The sequence below is a fragment of the Hyaena hyaena genome, unplaced genomic scaffold (assembly GCF_003009895.1).
Source record: "Hyaena hyaena isolate Hyena2069 unplaced genomic scaffold, ASM300989v1 scaffold_0, whole genome shotgun sequence".
NCBI lineage: Eukaryota > Metazoa > Chordata > Mammalia > Carnivora > Hyaenidae > Hyaena > Hyaena hyaena.
The window spans coordinates 9778032-9796796 of record NW_024080632.1 but is presented as its reverse complement, the minus strand read 5'-3'; the positions used below and the strand labels follow the sequence as shown (position 1 = coordinate 9796796).

The 18765-nt window shown below is 48.4% G+C and overlaps 2 protein-coding genes across 5 annotated transcripts in view; one reads left to right on the top strand and one right to left on the bottom strand.

Annotated features, from left to right (window-relative positions):
- RNFT2 (ring finger protein, transmembrane 2) overlaps window positions 1-90 on the bottom strand; it is a 66361-nt gene extending 66271 nt beyond the window's left edge. For both annotated transcript variants that reach the window (XM_039239662.1, XM_039240396.1), the window contains exon 1: window positions 31-90. The gene's annotated coding sequence lies outside the window, so the exon portion shown is untranslated. The remainder of the gene's footprint in view (window positions 1-30) is intronic.
- Window positions 91-351: 261 nt separating this feature from the next.
- SPRING1 (SREBF pathway regulator in golgi 1) lies at window positions 352-17292 on the top strand. 3 transcript variants are annotated; one of them, XR_005530866.1, is made up of 6 exons: window positions 352-612; window positions 8899-9055; window positions 12443-12594; window positions 13228-13341; window positions 15461-15850; window positions 16080-17292. XR_005530866.1 is itself a non-coding variant. In XM_039246289.1 (5 exons), exons 1-5 carry the CDS (start codon window positions 502-504, stop codon window positions 15542-15544), a joined length of 618 nt encoding a protein of 205 aa, XP_039102220.1. In that variant the 5' UTR covers window positions 352-501; the 3' UTR covers window positions 15545-17284. The 3 variants fall into 3 exon arrangements, 2 of the variants coding, with proteins under 2 accessions (XP_039102220.1, XP_039102327.1); XM_039246289.1 differs by having other exon boundaries at window positions 15461-17284; XM_039246396.1 differs by lacking the exon at window positions 8899-9055 and having other exon boundaries at window positions 15461-17284.
- The last annotated feature ends 1473 nt before the right edge of the window (window positions 17293-18765 follow it).

Sequence of the window (18765 nt, the reverse complement as noted above, 5' to 3'; positions counted from 1 at the left end):
CCGGAGAAAAAAACCGCGTTCTCTTCTTACCTGCCCAGACAATTCGGCAATCACAGCGGCATCATTCACGTCCTTCCAAGCCAATCACGCGCGCGGCCCGCGTGGCACGTGACTTCCGAGTGCTTCCGGCCGCTTGTTGGGTTCTCTCTCAGGTGGCCTTAGCCCGGCGCTAAGACCGCCGCGCCGCTACTCTTGCTGTGCGCACGCGATTGCCCGCCCCCTTTTCGGGACTCAGCCAATTGGAGCACGTCGCTCCTCAGGGACCAATAGCGAGGAGCCGAGCGAGGCCGGCTGACCACCCGAGCGCAGCGGAGGCGGGGCGGGGGGAGGGGTCACGTGGGGCGACGCGGGGTGGCTGCCGGGAGCGGGCTGCGCCAGACGCCGAGGGGCCGGCGCCCGCCGCGGTTGATGGGTCCGCCGGTCGCATAGGGGCCATGCCGCCCGGGCCCCGGGCCTGCCCCGCTGTGCGCCCCGGCCGCCGCGCCCCGCGTCCGCGTCGGCATGGTGAACCTGGCGGCTATGGTGTGGCGCCGGCTCCTCCGGAAGAGGTGGGTGCTCGCCCTGGTCTTCGGGCTCTCGCTCGTCTACTTCCTCAGCAGCACCTTCAAGCAGGTCAGTGGCTGCCCGCCGCCGTCCCACCTTTGCTCTCCCGGCCGCCTGGTTTCTCCCTGGGTTGGGGGGAACCGCCTCTGCAGCCGCGCTGCCAGTGCGTCCGAGCGTCCGGCGCGCTGTGACTGAGGACGGACGAAGGGACCTGCTGGTTTCGTTGGTGCGCGGGCGAGAAGGCGCTGCTAGGCCAGGGGTACAGGTGAGACTCGAACCCAGGTGTGTGGGCCCTCAGCGGTGGTTATCACCCATCCTGCCCTCGGCGTGCCTTTTACCTGCGGGGTCTGGGGCTTAGAGGGAGCGTGCGTTTCTGGTTTCATTCTCCTGGCAGTCGCGGAGGGTGGGTGTCTCCACTTTGCAGCGGGGGAAACTGAGGCTCAGAGAGGCCACAGCTTGCGTGCCTGGCCTGCATTTACTTTGAGGGCCCAGGGGTCCACCCGGCAAGACTCAGCAGGACCCACGGAGGTACCCTTCCGTGCATAACTCGGTCGGATGGAATTTTCTTTCTACCACCCCATCCCGTTAGTTTTTCTTCCCATGTGAGAATTTCTGGGAGAAAAGGCAGGATGCTTGGGTGAGAAATGCGGCCAAAGCAATTGGAAGTTTGTTTGGTAGAAGTCCGGATGGAGCGTTTGGGGTCTTAGAACGGGTGCGCATACCTCAGAGTGGATCAGGGGCATTCTGGTTTATGTCGTTTCTCTGATGTAGTTATTATTAATAAAAGCTCCCTTTTTGATTCCCGAGGGTCAAGTTCGTAAGTATATTAACGAATGGAAAATAAAGGAACTGTGTGGTCACCTTAGTTAAATGGGATTGGTGCGTAAAGCGGAGGTAGAGAACTGTACCCCACCTTAGGCAAACAGAGAGACTGAATGCTGTGAGCCGCTTACCTTGACCGGGATGTGTTGGTGACATGCCTGAACTACATGTTTCAGGGACTCGTGTTTTCTGCGACCTCACAGATACCTTATCGTGGTCACATGCTCTTCCTTCTCTGTCTGATGACCACTGAGTGTGATAGTGATTGGACTCAGATCCCTGCCTTTCTCTCTATCTGACCCATTGTTTAAACACCAGCTGTATGCTCTTGATACCCCATTTTGTAACTTTTGCCTAGACCTGTCCAGAAACCCTCAATTCTTCTATCCGCCTGCCTACCTGACATCGTCTGGAACGTGTCAGAGGCTTCTCATCCTTGGCCAAAACAGAACTATTGATTCTCCACCACCGACACTTCCTCTCCAGCCTTCCCAGGCTCAGGAAGTGCATTACTCTTCACCAGGTCGTCAAACCACAAATACTTCCCTTTTTCCCCTCACTCCCCACATCCAAAATATTGCCTTTGCCTCCACAGTGTGTCCTGATTCTGTTCCTTTCTCACGATGGTCACTGGTGCCACCCTAGGTCAGGCTACCTTCGTCTCTTGTCTGGACTGTGCAGCTAGTGCAGTAGCTCACTAGCAGGTGTCTGCTTCCTGTCTTGTCTGACGGTCTTTCTCTACCCAGCAGTGATAGGGTTGATAATCTGGGGGGGAGGGGGGGAAATCACAGCACTCTCTTGGGTATGATTCTTCTTTGGCTTTCTGTTGCACTCAGGTAAAACTCCAGACTCCATTCCAGGGTCAGTGCATAATCAGGGTTTGTTTGTTTATTTTGTCATTTCAGGCCAGACTGTCTCAGGCCATACCAGGTGACACAATTTAAATTACAGTTCCTTCCCCATAGATTTGCTTTATTTTCTTTGTAGTAGGAATCACTAACTGAACATTTCTTGTTCCTTTACTTATCTGTCTTCCCTCTCTCTTCCTTCTAGAAGGTAGTGTTTTTTTTTTTTTACATTTATTTATTTTTTTGAGAGACAGAGGGAGACAGAGCTGGAGCGGGGGAGGGTCAGAGAGAGAAGGAGACACAGAATCTGAAACAGGCTCCAGGCTCTGAGCAAGCTGTCAGCACAGACAGGAACCCAGGAACCGTGAGATCATGACCTGAGCCGAAGTCGGACGCTCAACCGACTGAGCCACTCAGGCGCCCCAAGAAGGTAGTTTTCTTGAGAACAGGGACCTTGACTGTGTTGCTCATAAAATGTTACCCCTGAGAAAATTGCCAGGCACTTAATGAGCACTCAGATATGGGTTGAACAAATGAGTGAGTTGTGCGTCTTTTTAATTTGGATGTCTTTCCCTTCCTTCTGCAGCTAATTTTTCATTTCTTGACCCAGATACTCTCTGTGACCTTCCCTTCATTTCTTGACCCAGATACTCTCTGTGACCTTCCCTACAATCATCCTTTGGGTCCTCCAGGGCGCCCAGTATATTATTTTAAAATTAGAGTGCGTCTTTTTTAAAAAAAAAAAAAAAAAAAAAATCTGTGATCTGTGACGATGATTGATTGGGAAGGGGATGATTGTGATTCTCCTAAAACTGTTCGCAAATTTCTGAGGGTCTGATCCTCGCTCCTCCCCCCCCACCCCCCCACCCCAGCCTAAGAACACTTCAGCGGTCACCTTTCTCTATCCCTGCCCATCAGCCCCTGGCAAACACTAGTCAACTTTCTACATCTGTGGATCTGCTCTTCTGGACGTTTCATGTAAATGGAATTGTACAACATGTATTTTTCTGTGTCTGGCTTCTTTCAGTTCGAAGCCAGCGTTTTCAAGGTTTATCTATGTTGTAGCATCCATTAGGTGCTACATTTTCATATGTGAATAATGTTCCGTTCCGAATACAAAGGAATGTTATTCATAGTTTAGATACTCGTCTTGTTTGGAAATACGTTCTCGGTTTTCTTAGGTGCGTTTCTAGGAGTGGGCTTGACGGGCCACACAGTAACTCCATGTTTCCCTTCTTGAGGAGCTGCGAACTGTTTCCCAAAGTGGTTGCATCACGTGCAATGTCCTTTTAAGAAACTCCACTTGTCGAGTTTTGATGTAGTACCAAAGAAGATTATCTGTGATTATTTGAAACTGCCAATAAAATACCCTGCCCGTGTCCAGCCACACATCTGCGTGAGGTAGATTCTCTTCATCTGCTCCAAACCAGACAACACATTGCAACAGATTGACTGCAGGGGTGCGATGGCAACCCAGGCATCGTCCGTTCAGCCAGACGTTAAGAGGACTTGCAGAAATGTAAAAGCATTTTCTTATCAAATTTCTTTTTTGTTTGGAAGAGCGTTTTTTTCAAAAACAAACAAACAAAAACACCTGTTGACGGAGTCGCCCGGGTGGCTCAGTTGGTTGGGCGTCCGACTTCGGCTCAGGCCACGATCTCATGGTTTGTTGGTTCAAGCCCCACATCGGGCTCTGTGCTGATGGCGCAGAGTCTGTTTCGGATTCTGTCTCCCTCTCTCTCTGCCCCTTCCCCGCTCATTCTCTGTCTCTCAAAACAATAAATGCTAACACAAAACAAAACAAAAAAAAAACAACACCTGTTGACGTAGAATAGGCTCGTTATTTTTAAATGAATAGGTAATTTATTTAAGTAAGTAATTTAAGAACTTATTTTTTAATTTCCAGTATGATAAATGTCGATAGCCGTGATCCTCATAGACCACCATATCGAGATTCTCCGTATAGAGAATATGAAGGGGGCCTCGGAGCCTGTTCCGGCTGATGGCGCCCTAAGTGCCCTTGAGTTTGCCGCACCCGCGCTGCTCGCTGCTGCGGCCCTGGCCCTCCGTGCGACCTGAGGCCAGTGTGCCCGGTTCCTCCCTGTCCTCACCTGTGGGGCGGGCATGGCATGGCATACTGAATCTCTGCAGCGGGCGCGTGTGCTGGCACTGAATTGAGAGGGGGCCACGAAGAATTGTGAGGCTCGGTGTGGTCCCGGGCTCTGCCTCAGAGACTCTGCGCTCCCGGCGCAGGTGCAGCTGCTGTCTGCCCAGAGACTAGCCGATTATCCTCTGTTGCTTTGAATTCCTCTTTTCTTTGGTTTTCACGTTAATTAATGCTTTGGGGGATAAGTTTAAATTGTAGAGATGGGAGCTCAGGCGAAATTAATGACAATGGTGGGGATGCCATGGGGGGAGAGGATTGGGTGCCAAGTGACTTGGGTGCATTTAACAAATGTTCACTGAACCCCAGCTGTGCACTAGGTGCTGTCTGCTAGGTGATGGAGGTGGGGGGGGGGAGTGAAGCACAAAGCAGACAGGGTCTTATTTCTCCGAGGGCCTGTGTTCTGCCAGGGAATAAGGGAGCAGAAATGGCAAATGACCAGAAATGTTTCAGGTTTATGATATGAAGGAAACAAAAAAACAAGATGTTGTGATAGAGCGGCAAGGCGGGCCTGACCCTGTGGGGCATTTGAGCTGTGGGGTCCTTAGAGGTCAGCCCCGGTCAATAAATGTCCTCATGTTCAAGTGGAGCTGGTCCTGAAAGTCTCAGGGCTGTGTGCATAACTCTTTGAAAATAATTAACATCTTTAGCTTTAAAGTAATTAAGTATGCAAGTTGCAGTAGACGAAGAGTGTGAGTTCGATACTTCTGAACTGTCCTGCGTCATAAGAGAGTTGCTAACCTGTTTTTGTTTTGTTAGTCGCCGATTACCAAGATAGGTATATTTTTCAGAAAGTTTGTCATGTACTGCACAGGGTAGAGGAGGAGAACAGTGACCATGGGACGTTTGTCTCATTTGACCATTATAACCTCTGAAACATAGGACAGTTCTTGAAGTACTCCTTAAACCAGGCTAAGTAACATATATTAGTAGTGAAAACACAGTAACTTCTTACCATTTATGAAGAAAGTTCAGTTGTTACTTTGTTTTGCTCCTTTTCGTTTCCACTCTTTTCTTTGTCCCCTAGCGTACCCAGTGTGGTCGACTGTTGTGGTTAATTGCACTGATTTCTGTGTGTACTTCTTTATTGACTGCTCTGGGGACTCCTTGAGAATAGAGAGCCTGACTGCCTTTGTCTCTGTATCCTTCGTGCATTGTAAGGACTTGTTCCCTTTGCGGGGAAATACACGCACACAGATGCGTGCCCATGTGTACGTATACAAGCCTAGAATTGAAACAACCTAGTAGAGTAGATCAGTTTGGTAGGGGGTTGAAACCATGAAAGGAATCCCTTCAGTGCCCCTTCACCACCCCCCCCTTGGTGAGACTGGACCCTCAGAAAGATAAATGTTAATTCATTACATTTGCTGCAGTGTCTTAAACTATCTCTTGTATGGTTTTGTTTTGGTTTGGTTTTTGAGTGTTCAACTCTTACCCGGTCCTTTTGGCAAGGTCTTGAATATTCATGTTTGAGAACAAGTTTAAGTACTGGAAGAATTGCCTTCCTGTTTACTAGGAGTGTAGTTATGTGGAAGAGGTCCTTCTGGGATGCACTTGGCTGTGAACACTTGTTTTCTTTCCGGAAGAATAACAGGATAGTTTGAGAGTAATGTAAGGAGTACTTTTAACCTTGTTGTGAGATCCAGTGTACTTTGACCAGCCACTTACTAGTCCTTATGGCTATTAAGTTTTCTAGGGCAGCAATTGAAGCTCCGTTTCGTTCGGACATAGCTTGAGTATGTAGTTAACTGATACGGTCCCAGCAGAGCAGAGGAACATAAATGTAGAGGTAGTTAAGCCGTATGTACCTAAGTGATTTGTCCTGTATTCCCAAGGCTTCTGCACTTAGCCCTTCCTGCACCAACCAAGGAGTACAGATGTTGTTTTTATATAACCCATCCTGTTTCTGCCGGTGCCAATTTTTGCCTGTAAATGAAACAAAAGGGAGAGGCAGAATAGAAATTAGCCACTAAGTGTAGCTGTTTGACGCTTAGTAAATTAAAGAACAAAACCAGCACTGGTGCAGTGGTGGTAAAATTGTAAACACGGTTATATAAATGTGGGTGATGTTACAAATGGTGTATATAACTTTGGGGAAGTTATTTGGTACTGTATACATTAACTGGTTTTGATAATTATTACTACAAGTTATGGAAGAGAATAAATAACTTTTTACCGCAGTGCTACCTCTGATAACAAAAATATTATTCTGTAGGAGATGTGTTTACTAAATTATGGCCCATCAACATGATCTATTATTATATAGCCTTGAAAATGTTTTTATCAAGATAACGTAGGTATGTGAATGGCTTACCATCCAATTAATGTCAAGAAGAGTTGAATGCAAAGCACTGTCATTTGTAGTATAAACAGCAGGGTCAGAGGCTAAAAGTTAATATATAAAAATTGATATAGCTTTGTTTAGCCAATGGGATTGTGGGCAATTTTTGTCTTTAATGTTGGTAATCATGCTTTTTTAAAATACAATTTTTATTTTGGAGCAATGACAAATTTAAAAAAAATTGAAGGATAATACAGAGTTCATCTAGATCCCTCAGTGTCTTCTCTTATTAATGATAATTATGCTTCTTTCATTTTATTTTAAAGTGAAGATATCCCAAAGATGATAAAAGGTGTTCACAGTCACCTTCCCTTCCCTGTCCATAGTCTGTAGCATATCTTTCCATACTTCTTTCTCAGCTCTTACACATTTTTATGTGTGTGTTCTTATAATTGTTATAGTGTGTGATAATATGCACATTCTTTTGTGACTTGCTGGTTTCACTTAATATATTGTGGGTATCCAATGGTGTACACACAGTGCTCTTCTGTATTAAAAACAGCTGGGTGGTTGAACAATACTGATTCCCAGGTCCCATTCACAGAGATTTTTACTCAGTCTGAAGTTGGGCTCAGGAATCAGAATTTGTTTTAAGGTCCCTGCATAATTTAATGTGCAAGTTCAGATTTAAGAACTTAGTCTAGATAAATACATATTCACATCTGCATTTTTTTGTAATGGCCATAGCTATACCAGTGTTTTTCAGTCATTTCACTGTTGGGTTTCTAGGTTTTTCCTGCCACGTAAACAGTGCTGTAGTCATAAGCATCCTGGGGCATCCTTACACAGTGGTACTTTCTATAGGCTCAAAAATGTGCTTGTTGTGCCAAAGAAGTATATGTGGATGTGTATGATTTTTAAAAAATTTTTAATGTTTATTTTTGAGAGAGAGAGAGCATGTGTGCGCGTTCGCTTGCTCGCTCGTGTGTTGGGGAGGGACAGAGAGAATGGGACACACAGACTTCGAAGCAGGCTCCAGGTTCTGAGCTGTCAGCACAGAGCCCAATGTGGGGCTGGAACTCACAAGCTGTGAGACCATGATCTGAGCTGAAGTTAGACACTTAATCGACTGAGCCACCCAGGTGTCCCTGTAGGTATGTATATTTTAAATATTAATAGCTTTTTCCAGATTGCTTTCCTAAAGAAATCTCAGTAATTATAATGATCTGCTTCATTGTTTATATATTCTTTGCCATCAAATTTTCAAGGTTAGTCCCTTTTGCTGGTGACATGTGACAGATCATTCTTAATGGTAAAAGCCACAGAATTCTATTTAAAAGGTAGAATGTTTACATAAAGAGCCTTTGTGAGGGAGTCTTGTATAATTGTTTTGTTTTCCAGCAGCAGGTTAAAGGGTTCGGAAGATGGCCGTCTCACGCTTGGCTCATCTTCTGGTGCTCAGGCGCCTTCCCCTTAGTGTCTGTCATAGGATAGGAGAAGCGGCCTTGAAAGCTCGGCTGCAGCCTGGAGGCTAGGAGACAAGGTGCGGGTGCTCGCCTCTAGAGGGGTGTGTCCCTGTGCACGGGTGGGTACCGGGCTGGCTGGCAGGGGTGTCTCATGTAAACAAAGGTATATTGTAAGGGTTGCATACTCTCTGCCTTTTCATGGGAGAAATTTGCAAGGTCACATGCTTCTTCTTGCCCCTAAAACCAGCCTCCCACTTCCGTGTCCCCTGAGTTTACCCCTGAAGTACTCGTAATGGAAGTGGCCTTGTGCTCCAGATGAGCCCAGGTATTGTCTGAAATGACCATTGCAGAATTTTGTGACGTGTCTTCTTCTATTTTGAAAGTGTGTTCAAATTTTACATTTTGTGTGTTTGTTTTGATATAAAAAGATACGTTAAATGATTTGCCATCGGAAAAATGAATTTAAAACTTTTTCCCTCCAAAGTTTTGCATCGAATTAACACTTTCATCCGTGTTTACAATGTGCATGTAATCCAAGGGCCATTAATGTAATTATACCAGTTTTGAAGCATAGCCTTATTTCTTTTCCTGCAGGTTTACTTTGCATTGTATGTTACGACTTTGGCTCAGACTTGCTCGTGTGGGGGATGGGGGTGATGATTCCTGTCGTGTGAGCTTTTTAATATTGTTTCTGCCCTGTTACTGTAGTGTCTGCGAAGAATTGGCAGAATGCAAGAAACGGTACTCGAACCTTTCTGTTTGTGGTCTCTGTAGGAGGAGAGGGCAGTGAGGGATCGGAATCTCCTCCAGGTTCAAGACCACGACCAGCCCATTCCGTGGAAAGTGCAGTTTCACCTGGGCAACAGCAGTCGGCCGGGCAGCCAGTGCCGGAACTCCATTCAAGGGAAGCACCTCATCACAGACGAGCTAGGTAGGCCTGGCCCCGTCCTCTCTGCAGCCAGCGATGGGCCCGGGGTAGCCTCGCCCCTTCCTGCTCTTTCCCAGAGTTCCTCACCTCCCTGTGTCTTGCACCTGCTCACCACTCACGATCCCCTCACTGTCAGGAGCTAATTCTGTCTCCGAAGCTCCTGGTGCCTGGGGGTTTTAGCACCGGCCCCTGGGCTGCTTCCTGCCAGTCTTGTCCTGGCCCCAGGACATTTGCATCTTGCCAGTGTAGCCTTCTCCCCAAGTGGCGACCTCAACCCGGTAACCAGCGCTCCTCCTTGGTCATCTGCATACTCCACACGGTTCTGGCACTTAGGAAATGTGCTTGTTGACTGGCTGGGTGCTGTCACACGAATTATAAACATATTCCACGTGTGTTACTCTTATGGTGAAAACGGCAGCCTGTCTGTCTGGGGGCTTTCTCCCACAGTTTCCTTGCCTCCTGTAGTCTGTAAGGAAGGTGATTCCTGTGCCATTGAGGTGGGTGGCTTAGCCGCTCGAGGCCGCCCCACGCGGAGGCTAGCCCAGCCTTCCCACTGAGGGCCTCTCGTGAATGCACAGCCTGCGTTAGATGAGCTGGGCCCTGGGCTACAACCTGTCTTGAATATCTCCTCTGATGTTTGCAACAGTCCTGGGATGTGTAGGCATTGCTCTTGTCGCTTTATAGATGACAACCCAGGCACCAAGGGGCTAAGGAACTTGCCCACAAGGGCAAGGACTCTCGTACAAACCGTGATCAGGATACCGTTATCACACCAAAAAGTAACCCTTTCCCTTCAGGTCCACTATCCACAGACAGGTTTTCAGAGCTCCCTGCTAGTTTCACAGGGTTTTTGTTTTTTTCCAGCTGGTGGTTTGGAGATGATGTGGTTGGTCTGTTTGCAAGAGTAAGTTTTGCTCTGTTTCAAAGAACCTGAGCACAAGTAGGTTGTGACTACGGCAGTACTGAAATTGACCCGGGCAACCTTGAATTAGAATGCTCCTCTGTGCACACTGACCGACCAAAATGCACGCGCGCGGCCTTTCAAGTGACAACGGCCGTGCATTCCCAGCAAAATAAAAACTAAATAAAACTTTTCTAAAAAGATCTCCAAGGCATCAGAGCAGATGAGATGATTTGGAATAGAAGGCAGGGCTCAGAGGAACACGAGGCACCTACGGAGGGGGACTGGACAGGTCTGCACAAACACACTGACAGTCCGGCAGTGCTGCCAGCGCCAGTACCTTTACGATCACACTGAGAAGGCAGAGAGTACTGCAAATAGCCTCTTTTTGTGTTTTGTTTTTTAAACAAAGTTTGGCCAAGGCAGTTTACTTCCATAGGCTGATACGGCCAGCCTGCGGGAGACCCTGGCAGGACTGAATGCAGAGTCCAGTCTTTTCTCTTAGAGACTGTTTTGTTGGTATGACACCCAGTGCAAAACACGAAGTCTTAACGCCCTGGGTCTGCTAGTTAACATCAGGTTATGAGTGACGCCATTTTTGTTGTAGCTAACAAACGAATAATTTTCCTCTGATTAATTCACGTGAGACAAAGACTCTCAGAATTCTTAAGTAAAAAGTTCCAAGAATCAGTCAATAAAAAAACAGGAGCCATGGTTTGTATTGTCGGATACAATAGCTGTGAGAAGCAATAAACAGCTACAAATAAAACCTGGAGGAATTTATGTCTTTCAGCAGGCAGGTGCCACCGCAAATATTTCCAGGCTAACAGTTATTAAATAAGACAACCAGTTAGAATGGCAAGCTTTTCCAAGGTTAGGAGTTCATTTCTCAGTCAATAGCAACATACTCTGAGGTTGTGATCTTACCGGACTCCTTGTTGGAAGTGACATTTGCATGAATAGATTTACGATGCAAAGGGAGAAATCTTGAGGAGCTTTATTTCACCAGAAGTCAGGAGGCCCTGGGTCTCAAGGCTAAGCACCTGCGGCTAGCGCTGGGCGCGGAGGGCACCCTGTGGGGCTGACGCTTTACAGTACGGGACAGAGAAAAGGGCAGAAAGGTGTTTGTCACAAATGGAGGCGAGGTTACATTATGTTTTACGTCTTTCTGACACAGAGGTGAGAAGGTTGCAGTGTGCTTATCATTCGGGGCAGAATTTTGTGAAACGTGTTGGCCTGTTTGGACTTTTGTTTGTTTGTTTATAAATCCCTGTGAAGAAAATGAGTAATAGTTAAGAATCTCATTTACCATGACATTCGAGTCTGTTTCTTTTAATTTTTAGAAGACAGAATGGTATAGTCAAAAAACAACAACAAAAGGTTCGCAGTTCGTAGGTAACTGGGGTCTGGTTCTTTCCAGGTTCCGGTTTTCTAGGTGTTAAGTGAGGGTCCTCCGAGTCTCTTCCGTTGTTCTTTTACCAGTGCCTTCTGCCTCTGCACAGACTTTGTTATCCAGAGCAGTTTCTGAAAACAACCTTATACTGCACCGAGTCTCATTCTCCGAGGATTAAAAAGCTGGGGCATTTGGAATGGAATGATGCTGGCGACAGCTGCTCCGCACCTGGGGGCACCTGGGGGCTGGTGCACACGCCTGGGAGTTTCCCAAGGGCCATGTGGTGTCCCTCGTGTACTTATTCTTACATTTTTCTGTCCCACTCCCAGAACGTTGTAGGGACATGTCTGTTTAGCAGCTCTGAACAATAAATTAGTTTTTTCAGGGAGATTTTCCTTCAAGTTGAATGTGGATTTGACTGGGTCGGAGGGCGTGTGTACAGATGAAGGGATTTATGAGGAGTGGAGGGCGTTAGGATGTTTCTCCCTTGGGTGGTAGAGAATTGGCCTTCCCTAATGCTGAGGGGTAGTTGAATCCCTGGCCTGGATACTTAAAAACGGCCTAAATCAATTTATGAAGATTAAGTGGGACTACTTTAAAAAAAAAAAATCTTCCAAACTACTAAATAAATGCCAACCATTTAAAAGATATTTGTAAAGAGTGGGTGGGGGGAGGGTTGGTTGGTTTTTTAATCCAGGCGGCTCTGACTTTCAGGAATGAATGCCTTCGTTTTTTTCTCTTTTCTTTCTTTTCAAAAAACCTTGCCATTTGTCTTTAGTCACAGGTGAAAGAGTGGCTTACATTGGTTAGGTGGGACTTGACACAGTGATGAAATCAAGCACGTGGCAGCAGACCGAAAGGTCATTTTAGGAAGGTTGGAACGTGTAGCCTGCTTCCGACACGGGAGCCCGTGCTGCCTGTAAACAGCTGCACGTAGAAAGCGCCGACCGCCTTGTGTCTCATCCTGGCTCTTTGGCGCTTGGGGTGCTCCGGAGCCCACACATTCTGTCTCCGGGCTTCTTGCCGCTTCGTGCTCACCCCACTAGGGAGGGGGGAGAACTGCCGGCTTGTGCTCAGGTGGGTCTCTGACTTCCAGGATACATCTGTGAAAGGAAGGACTTGCTGGTGAACGGCTGTTGTAACGTCCACGTCCCCGGCGCGCAGCAGTACCGCTGCGACGGCTGCCTGCCCAATGGCTGCTGCGGCGCTTACGAGTACTGCGTGTCCTGCTGCCTGCAGCCCAGCAAGGTATGGGGCCTCTCCGGCCCACGCCGCCCTTCTGTGCCTTCCTCTGGAGCCAGGGAGTCTCCACGTGACATCGTTTCGAAGATAGAACTGGGAGGGGCTCCTGGGTGGCCCAGCTGCTGAAGCATCCAACTCGTGACCTCAGCTCAGGTCCTGATCTCCCGGATCATGGGACGGAGCCCCGCAGTGGGCTCTGGGCTGACAGTTGCGGAGCCTGCTTGGGATTCTCTCTCTCCCTCTCTCTGCCCCTTCCTCGTGGGTGCGTGTTCGAGCGCGCTCGTTCTCACTCTCTCTCTCTCTCTCTCACTCACTCTCTCACTCACTCTCTCACTCAAATAAACGTTAAAAAAACAAAAAGAGCTGAGGAGGGAACTTTGTAGACATCAGAAATTGCTGCTGTGAAGAATGGTGACGGTGCAAGGAGGTGGTTCTGTTACTTGTGCAGGGTCGCTCGTCAGATGCCTAACAGTATAGGGTAGCAGGCTTCTGGTTCGTTTGAGCTTGCTCTCTCCCTCTGCGCCCCACCCCTATCCCCCACCCCCCATCAGCAGTCTCTTAGTTTAGGAGAAATAGCCAAGGTTACCTTGTGCTGCTGAGTCCGGAATGTATTACAGGTGCTAACTTTTGTTTCCATAGCAACTTCTCCTGGAGCGCTTCCTCAGCCGGGCAGCCGTGGCATTCCAGAACCTCTTCATGGCCGTCGAAGATCACTTTGAGTTGTGTCTGGCCAAGTGCAGAACCTCGTCCCAGGTCAGAAGCGGTGATCTCTCCAGCTGGGGGACGGGCGAGCAGGAGTCAGGGTTTAGAAGAAGACTCGAAAATATGCGCTTCGGGCCTCTTGGTGGAGTGGCAGTGGAGAAGAGATTTAAGCGACGCGGTGTCTAGCTCTGTTCGGTGGAGTGACGGTATTTAGGAAGTCGGCATGAGGTTGTGCACGTTAGGGAAGTCAAATATTTATATTAAAACAAGGTATAATCGGCTTGCATCTCCCCTATCTGATGGGCATGTCTGCACTTCCAGGGGAAGCTTAAAATTACGTTGGGGTGTGGGCGGAGCCCTCGCAGCCCGGGTCCTGAGAGCAGTTCTCGCCCCCGCGCCTTTGAAATGTGACTAAGGCTTTCTAGCAAGCACTTGTTCAGAGCAAGCAGTAGTTTGTTCTGCGACAGTGTTGTGGTTTATTTTAGGATTCAGGGGGGTGGGGCAGGTGGGCCTTTAAAACTACACAAGTAAATCTGTGGGTGTCGAGCTGTCAGCACTCACCAGCGTGCTGTCAGTAGACGCTTTGCTCCTTGGGCGCCGCACCCGTCGCTGCATGTGTGTGCGCGTCTCGCCCTTGCGCCGCGCCACAGCCTCGGCGCTCAGCTTTCGTGGTGGGTGTTGTCGGGGCTCTGGTCGCAAGGTCACCAGATGTGTGAGTGGTGCAAGCACGCTTCTCCTGGCTTCTCTCTGCTGTCTCCAAGACTGTACTGGCTTCGTCGGAGACAGCGGACTTGTCTGTCCTTCTCTGCGACTCATGTGCCCTCGGCAGATTCCTGTAGACTGCCTTTGATTTTTATGCTGCTTTGTCCAGCTCTGCTCTTAGAGCATTCACAATCACGGGGTAACTATTTCAGGGATTATAATGAGCATTTAGAATCACGAAGAAATTCCTGATGGTCTTGTTTTGCTGGAAGAGCTTTCTGCTTGAATGGGCTTTAAAGGAAGTGTGGAGGAAGGTTGAACACATGACTCATTTTGATTCAGATTCTCTCTCATTCTGAGAAATGGTAGAAAAGGCGGAATATTTTCTTTCCTTAACTGATAAAACTCAGACACTATTTCCAGTCTTAAGGGAAGATGCTAACCTTTCTGTCTTTTATTGTAAAGGGAGAGTTCCCAGTGGCCAGTTGATTGTAGTGTCCCAAAAAAGAGATTTGCTGCATGTCTATAAATTGGAATAATACTTATAATTTAGGTGTTAAGCATTGGCCTCGGGCTAATTAATGAACTCCAGACTAGCTAAAAACTCAAGTTGCTTGGATGAGAACAAATCGCTGCAAAATTAGCCATCAGAGATGATGGGCTGTGTTAAGTCACACTTTCCATTTGCTCAGCCAGATGAGGCTTTTGTGGGGTTGGCCTCATGTGCCAGACCTCAAGGTACATAAATCTTCACGAAAGCGATGTGAGGTGGCATCTCCTTCGTCTCTGCAGGGTCCAGGACCAGGACCTGCATTTCTTTGGAGCACAGAAGTCAAGAGCAAAGCACCCACTGGATCTTACTCTAACTTAAAATCATTTGCCAAAAAATGGTTGTCTTGAATTGCCCAGGTCATAGCTAAGCTGCTTTAAAACAAACAAACAAAACAAAACAGGGGTGCCTAGGTGGCTCAGTTGGTTGAGTGTCTGACTTCGGCTCAGGTCATGATCTCACAGTTCATGGGTTCGAGCCCCACATTGGGCTCTGTGCTGACAGCTCAGAGCCTGGAGCCTGCTTCTGATTCTGGGTGTCCCTCTCTCTGCCCCTCCCCTGCTCATGATCTGTTTCTCTCTGTCTCTCAAAAATAAATAAATGTTAAAAAAAAATTTTTTTTAAATAAAACAAAAAAACCTGAAACCGCAAAAAAACCTCACTGCTGACAAAAAGGAACAGTCATATAGAGAAGTTCTACCCATTTCCATGCTCTTTGTTGGCGTTCTGTGTTGAGCGTCCACCTTTGTTTCAAACAAGTGCCTTGGAGCCTTTTGGTGGCATTTGGAGATGACCTGCTCCAGGTGCCTGCAGGGGGTGACTGCCCGCGGTCCTGCTCCGGCCTCCACTGCTCCGTGAGGGAGAAACGTGAGACTGTGCTCTCTCTCATGGCGCTCTTGTCTTCCCTTCTGCCAACAGAGCGTGCAGCACGAGAACACCTATAGGGACCCCATAGCCAAGTATTGCTACGGAGAGAGCCCTCCTGAGCTCTTCCCTGCGTGACAGCCATGGGAGACGACGCAAGGGCGACCAGGCACCACCGAAGAACCTGTGGCCCGAAGCCACGCTCCAGTGCTCTCTAGTCCGCTTGGAAGAAGAGGGTCTTCATGCTTTGACCTTGGCTTTGACCACTTCCTGTGTTGTACTCTTTGGCCTCACTCTCCACTGGGCTTCACCCCGTGAAACTGTTCCGTAAAACAGCTTGGAAACGCCAGTGAGCCACGTTCAGGAACAGACTAAAGGCCAGCTTGTGGCGGTGTGGGCACCTGGGGACACCTCTACCGCTGTAGCCTTGCGGAGCCCTTCACTGTAAAGTTATTTATTGCGTTTCTTTGGGGTGGTGGGAAGATGATGGTGTTTTATAGCAGAGGATGCCTTGCCTTGATAGTCGAATATATTCAAGGAAATTATTGTTGATCTTGTTTTCTTGTGTTCTTGAGTTTCGTGAGCTAAGTCATCCCTTCTCCCAGGTAAGATGTTGGCCTCTCTGAACATGCATGTTCTCTCAAGGTAGTTATTTTTAGTTTTCTTTTAACAGCATCTTCCGGAGTGGGCTCTGAACACTGTATCCTGACATGTAAAACTGTCAATAACTCAAAGGTACTGTTCCATTCCAGCTCTCTGTACTGTCTTCCCGGCCGGGGCACCAGGTACCCTCAGGTGTTTTCGTAGTGGTATTCGAATGTGCGTGCATAGCTGTGCGTGAGCACGGTTACAGCCAGAAGTTCTGACTTGCTGCTCGGGATGATTCTGTTCTCCTTTCCTACGCCACTGTGGACGTGACCGTGCTCCGCTCAGCCACAGTACGTGGGCGCCTCTTCAGTCATGGGGACCTGGTACTAAAGGGATTCCCAGGTGGAGACACATCCAGCAGAGAGACTGGCTGGGAGAGTCACCTTCCTGCTTTCAGCTTCGGAACACAGAACAGATTTGGACCTTCACTTGTGATTTGCAAAGAAGAAGAAAACCCAGGTTTCTATCAAGGTTCTGTGAGAGAGTTACTCCTCCCCTCAGTGGGACGTGTCCATGAACGCTGGACATGCAGTTGCAGCCCACACGCTCGAGGCAACCCCCCCCCAGGTTTCTAGTGTGACACTGAACCTCTCAGGCTCGAGGTCTGTGATCTTTGGACCTCAGATCAAAGACATCCTGCCCCTCAAGTAGTACAGCTCTTTGCTCTCAGCAGACGTTAACGCACAGATCTTTCCTGGAGACACTCACTTGGGCAAGGTGTTCTTCATTTTTTGGTTGTTCAAGTTGTCCTTGAAGCAGGGCACTAGTTCTACAATCCACTTCCGATATGTATATATTTTTTCCAGCAGGGCCTTTTCACTGGACCATGTTTGCCTTCCAGTATGTTCCTGCAGTGTGTAGCAGTTAAAGTTTCCCTTAACTTCCTTCCGTTACTTCTTAGACTTATCTTCCCAAAGTGGTTTGTCCCCCTAAATAAGCTTTCTAAGGGGCGAACAGTCTGGCAATTGTTCTTTAATGTGTTTTTCCACCAGAAAATCTATTTAATCTGCATTGGACTTTGTGGATTCTTTGTGCGTTCATGGTGCTAAATCAGACTTTGCGAAAGACCTGTGCGTGTCTGGGATGTTTCGGCATCTCACTCTTTTTGGTACCTCAGTCTGGTGTGGGAGTCTGTCTCACGTGGGTTGTCACTGGTATCAGTCTCTCCTTGGAGCTTATGTGAACTTGTGAGCAATGTAACGTAGACTTAATGTGAAAACCGCTCGTAGCGAAGACCAGCCTGTGCCTCTTTACTTCATACTTGAATTACTGACAAGCACGTTCTGCGTTTTCACAACGGTACCTACAGCTGTGTGAGAGAGTTAGGCTCTCTTGTATTCATTCCCATCCCATAGCTAAGGAAACAGGTTAAGTGACTTCCCCAAGTCCCCACTGAGATTTAACCACAGAACCGGAACGGGAACTTCATCTCTGGCTTCAGGTCAGCTGTCACCTCTCGCCGGCTCCTCTGCCGACTTCTCCATGATCATCCCCCTGCCCCGAGAGTGTATAAATTTCAGGTGTCCAGGCCCAAAGAGAGGAAAGGGGGTCTCAGAGGCCAAATTGGGTCAGTAATTCAAAGGTCATTTTCATTTGGCCCTGGAATATGTTTTTTTGTTTGTTTGTTTAACATACGTTCACGGTTTGGGAACTCCCCACGCTGCAGACTACATAATGAAGCCCTTGAAGGACCTGGAACATCGGCCTCCCCGGCCTCCCAGTCCAGAGCCCCTCCCCACTCTGCACTCTGTGGTTTGTTTCTTGTTTCCTTGACTGAGGGTTTCTAGAATTAGGGATCTCACCTTAGTTGTGCATGCCCGAAGTTTAGCAAAGCGCATGATGTATGCTGGGATTTTAGGGAAACGTGAAAGAAGAGACAAAGATACCTTTAGTTAAAAAAAAATTACTACTGAGTGCTTGCGGGGAAAGGTAAGAGGACAATTTAAAGCATTTCCCCTGGTTCTGAATGTTAATTGCCTTGCTTGTTGCTGGAGCGCAAAGGCGTATCCCACCAGGGAGAGAAACAGCAGAGTGGGGCCGAGGCGGTCGGGGACGGAGGAGGGGTGGGCCGCCTCCGCTGGGCCTGGCGCTCGCAGCGGCCCTGGATCCAGCAGTGGGGCTGGTGTCAGGGTGAGCTCGGCACCCCTTGGAAAGCGGGGGTAGGGTTTTATAGCAGAGACGCCAGCTGTCCGCATGCTCCCCAGGGCAGACTGCGGGCCCCCAGGAGGTGCCTCAGTTGGTGTGGCTTCAGAGGAACTGGGCACAGGCAGCACCACCTGCCAATCCCTGAGCGAGGCCTTTCCCGTGGCTGGGATTTGCAGGTAAATTGTAAATGTGCAGAGAGGTTGCTTGTGTGGTGGGGTGGCTCCCTCGCGGGCGGGAGAGAACTCTGTCCCGCGGTTAGTGACTGCTTGCTGACCGCGGGCTTTGGGCAGTCTCCTCCCCCGAGGCCCAGGCCCTTCAGCGCAAAGTAGAATCAGCCATGTGGGGTGTCAGCGGGAGGGGGGCCCAGTGCTCCGCACAGAGTCCAACATCATCCGTTAGGAATCACAACGCAGGGGTCCGTGGGCCTCCCCTCAGGTGGCAATTACAGAATACTCGGTGTCATATTTATTACTAATTTTAAAAGAACTCTTGCTCACGATGAAGAATTTCAGCTACTTCTGGAATACATAAAGATGTAAATAGTAATAACCTAAAATCCCACAACC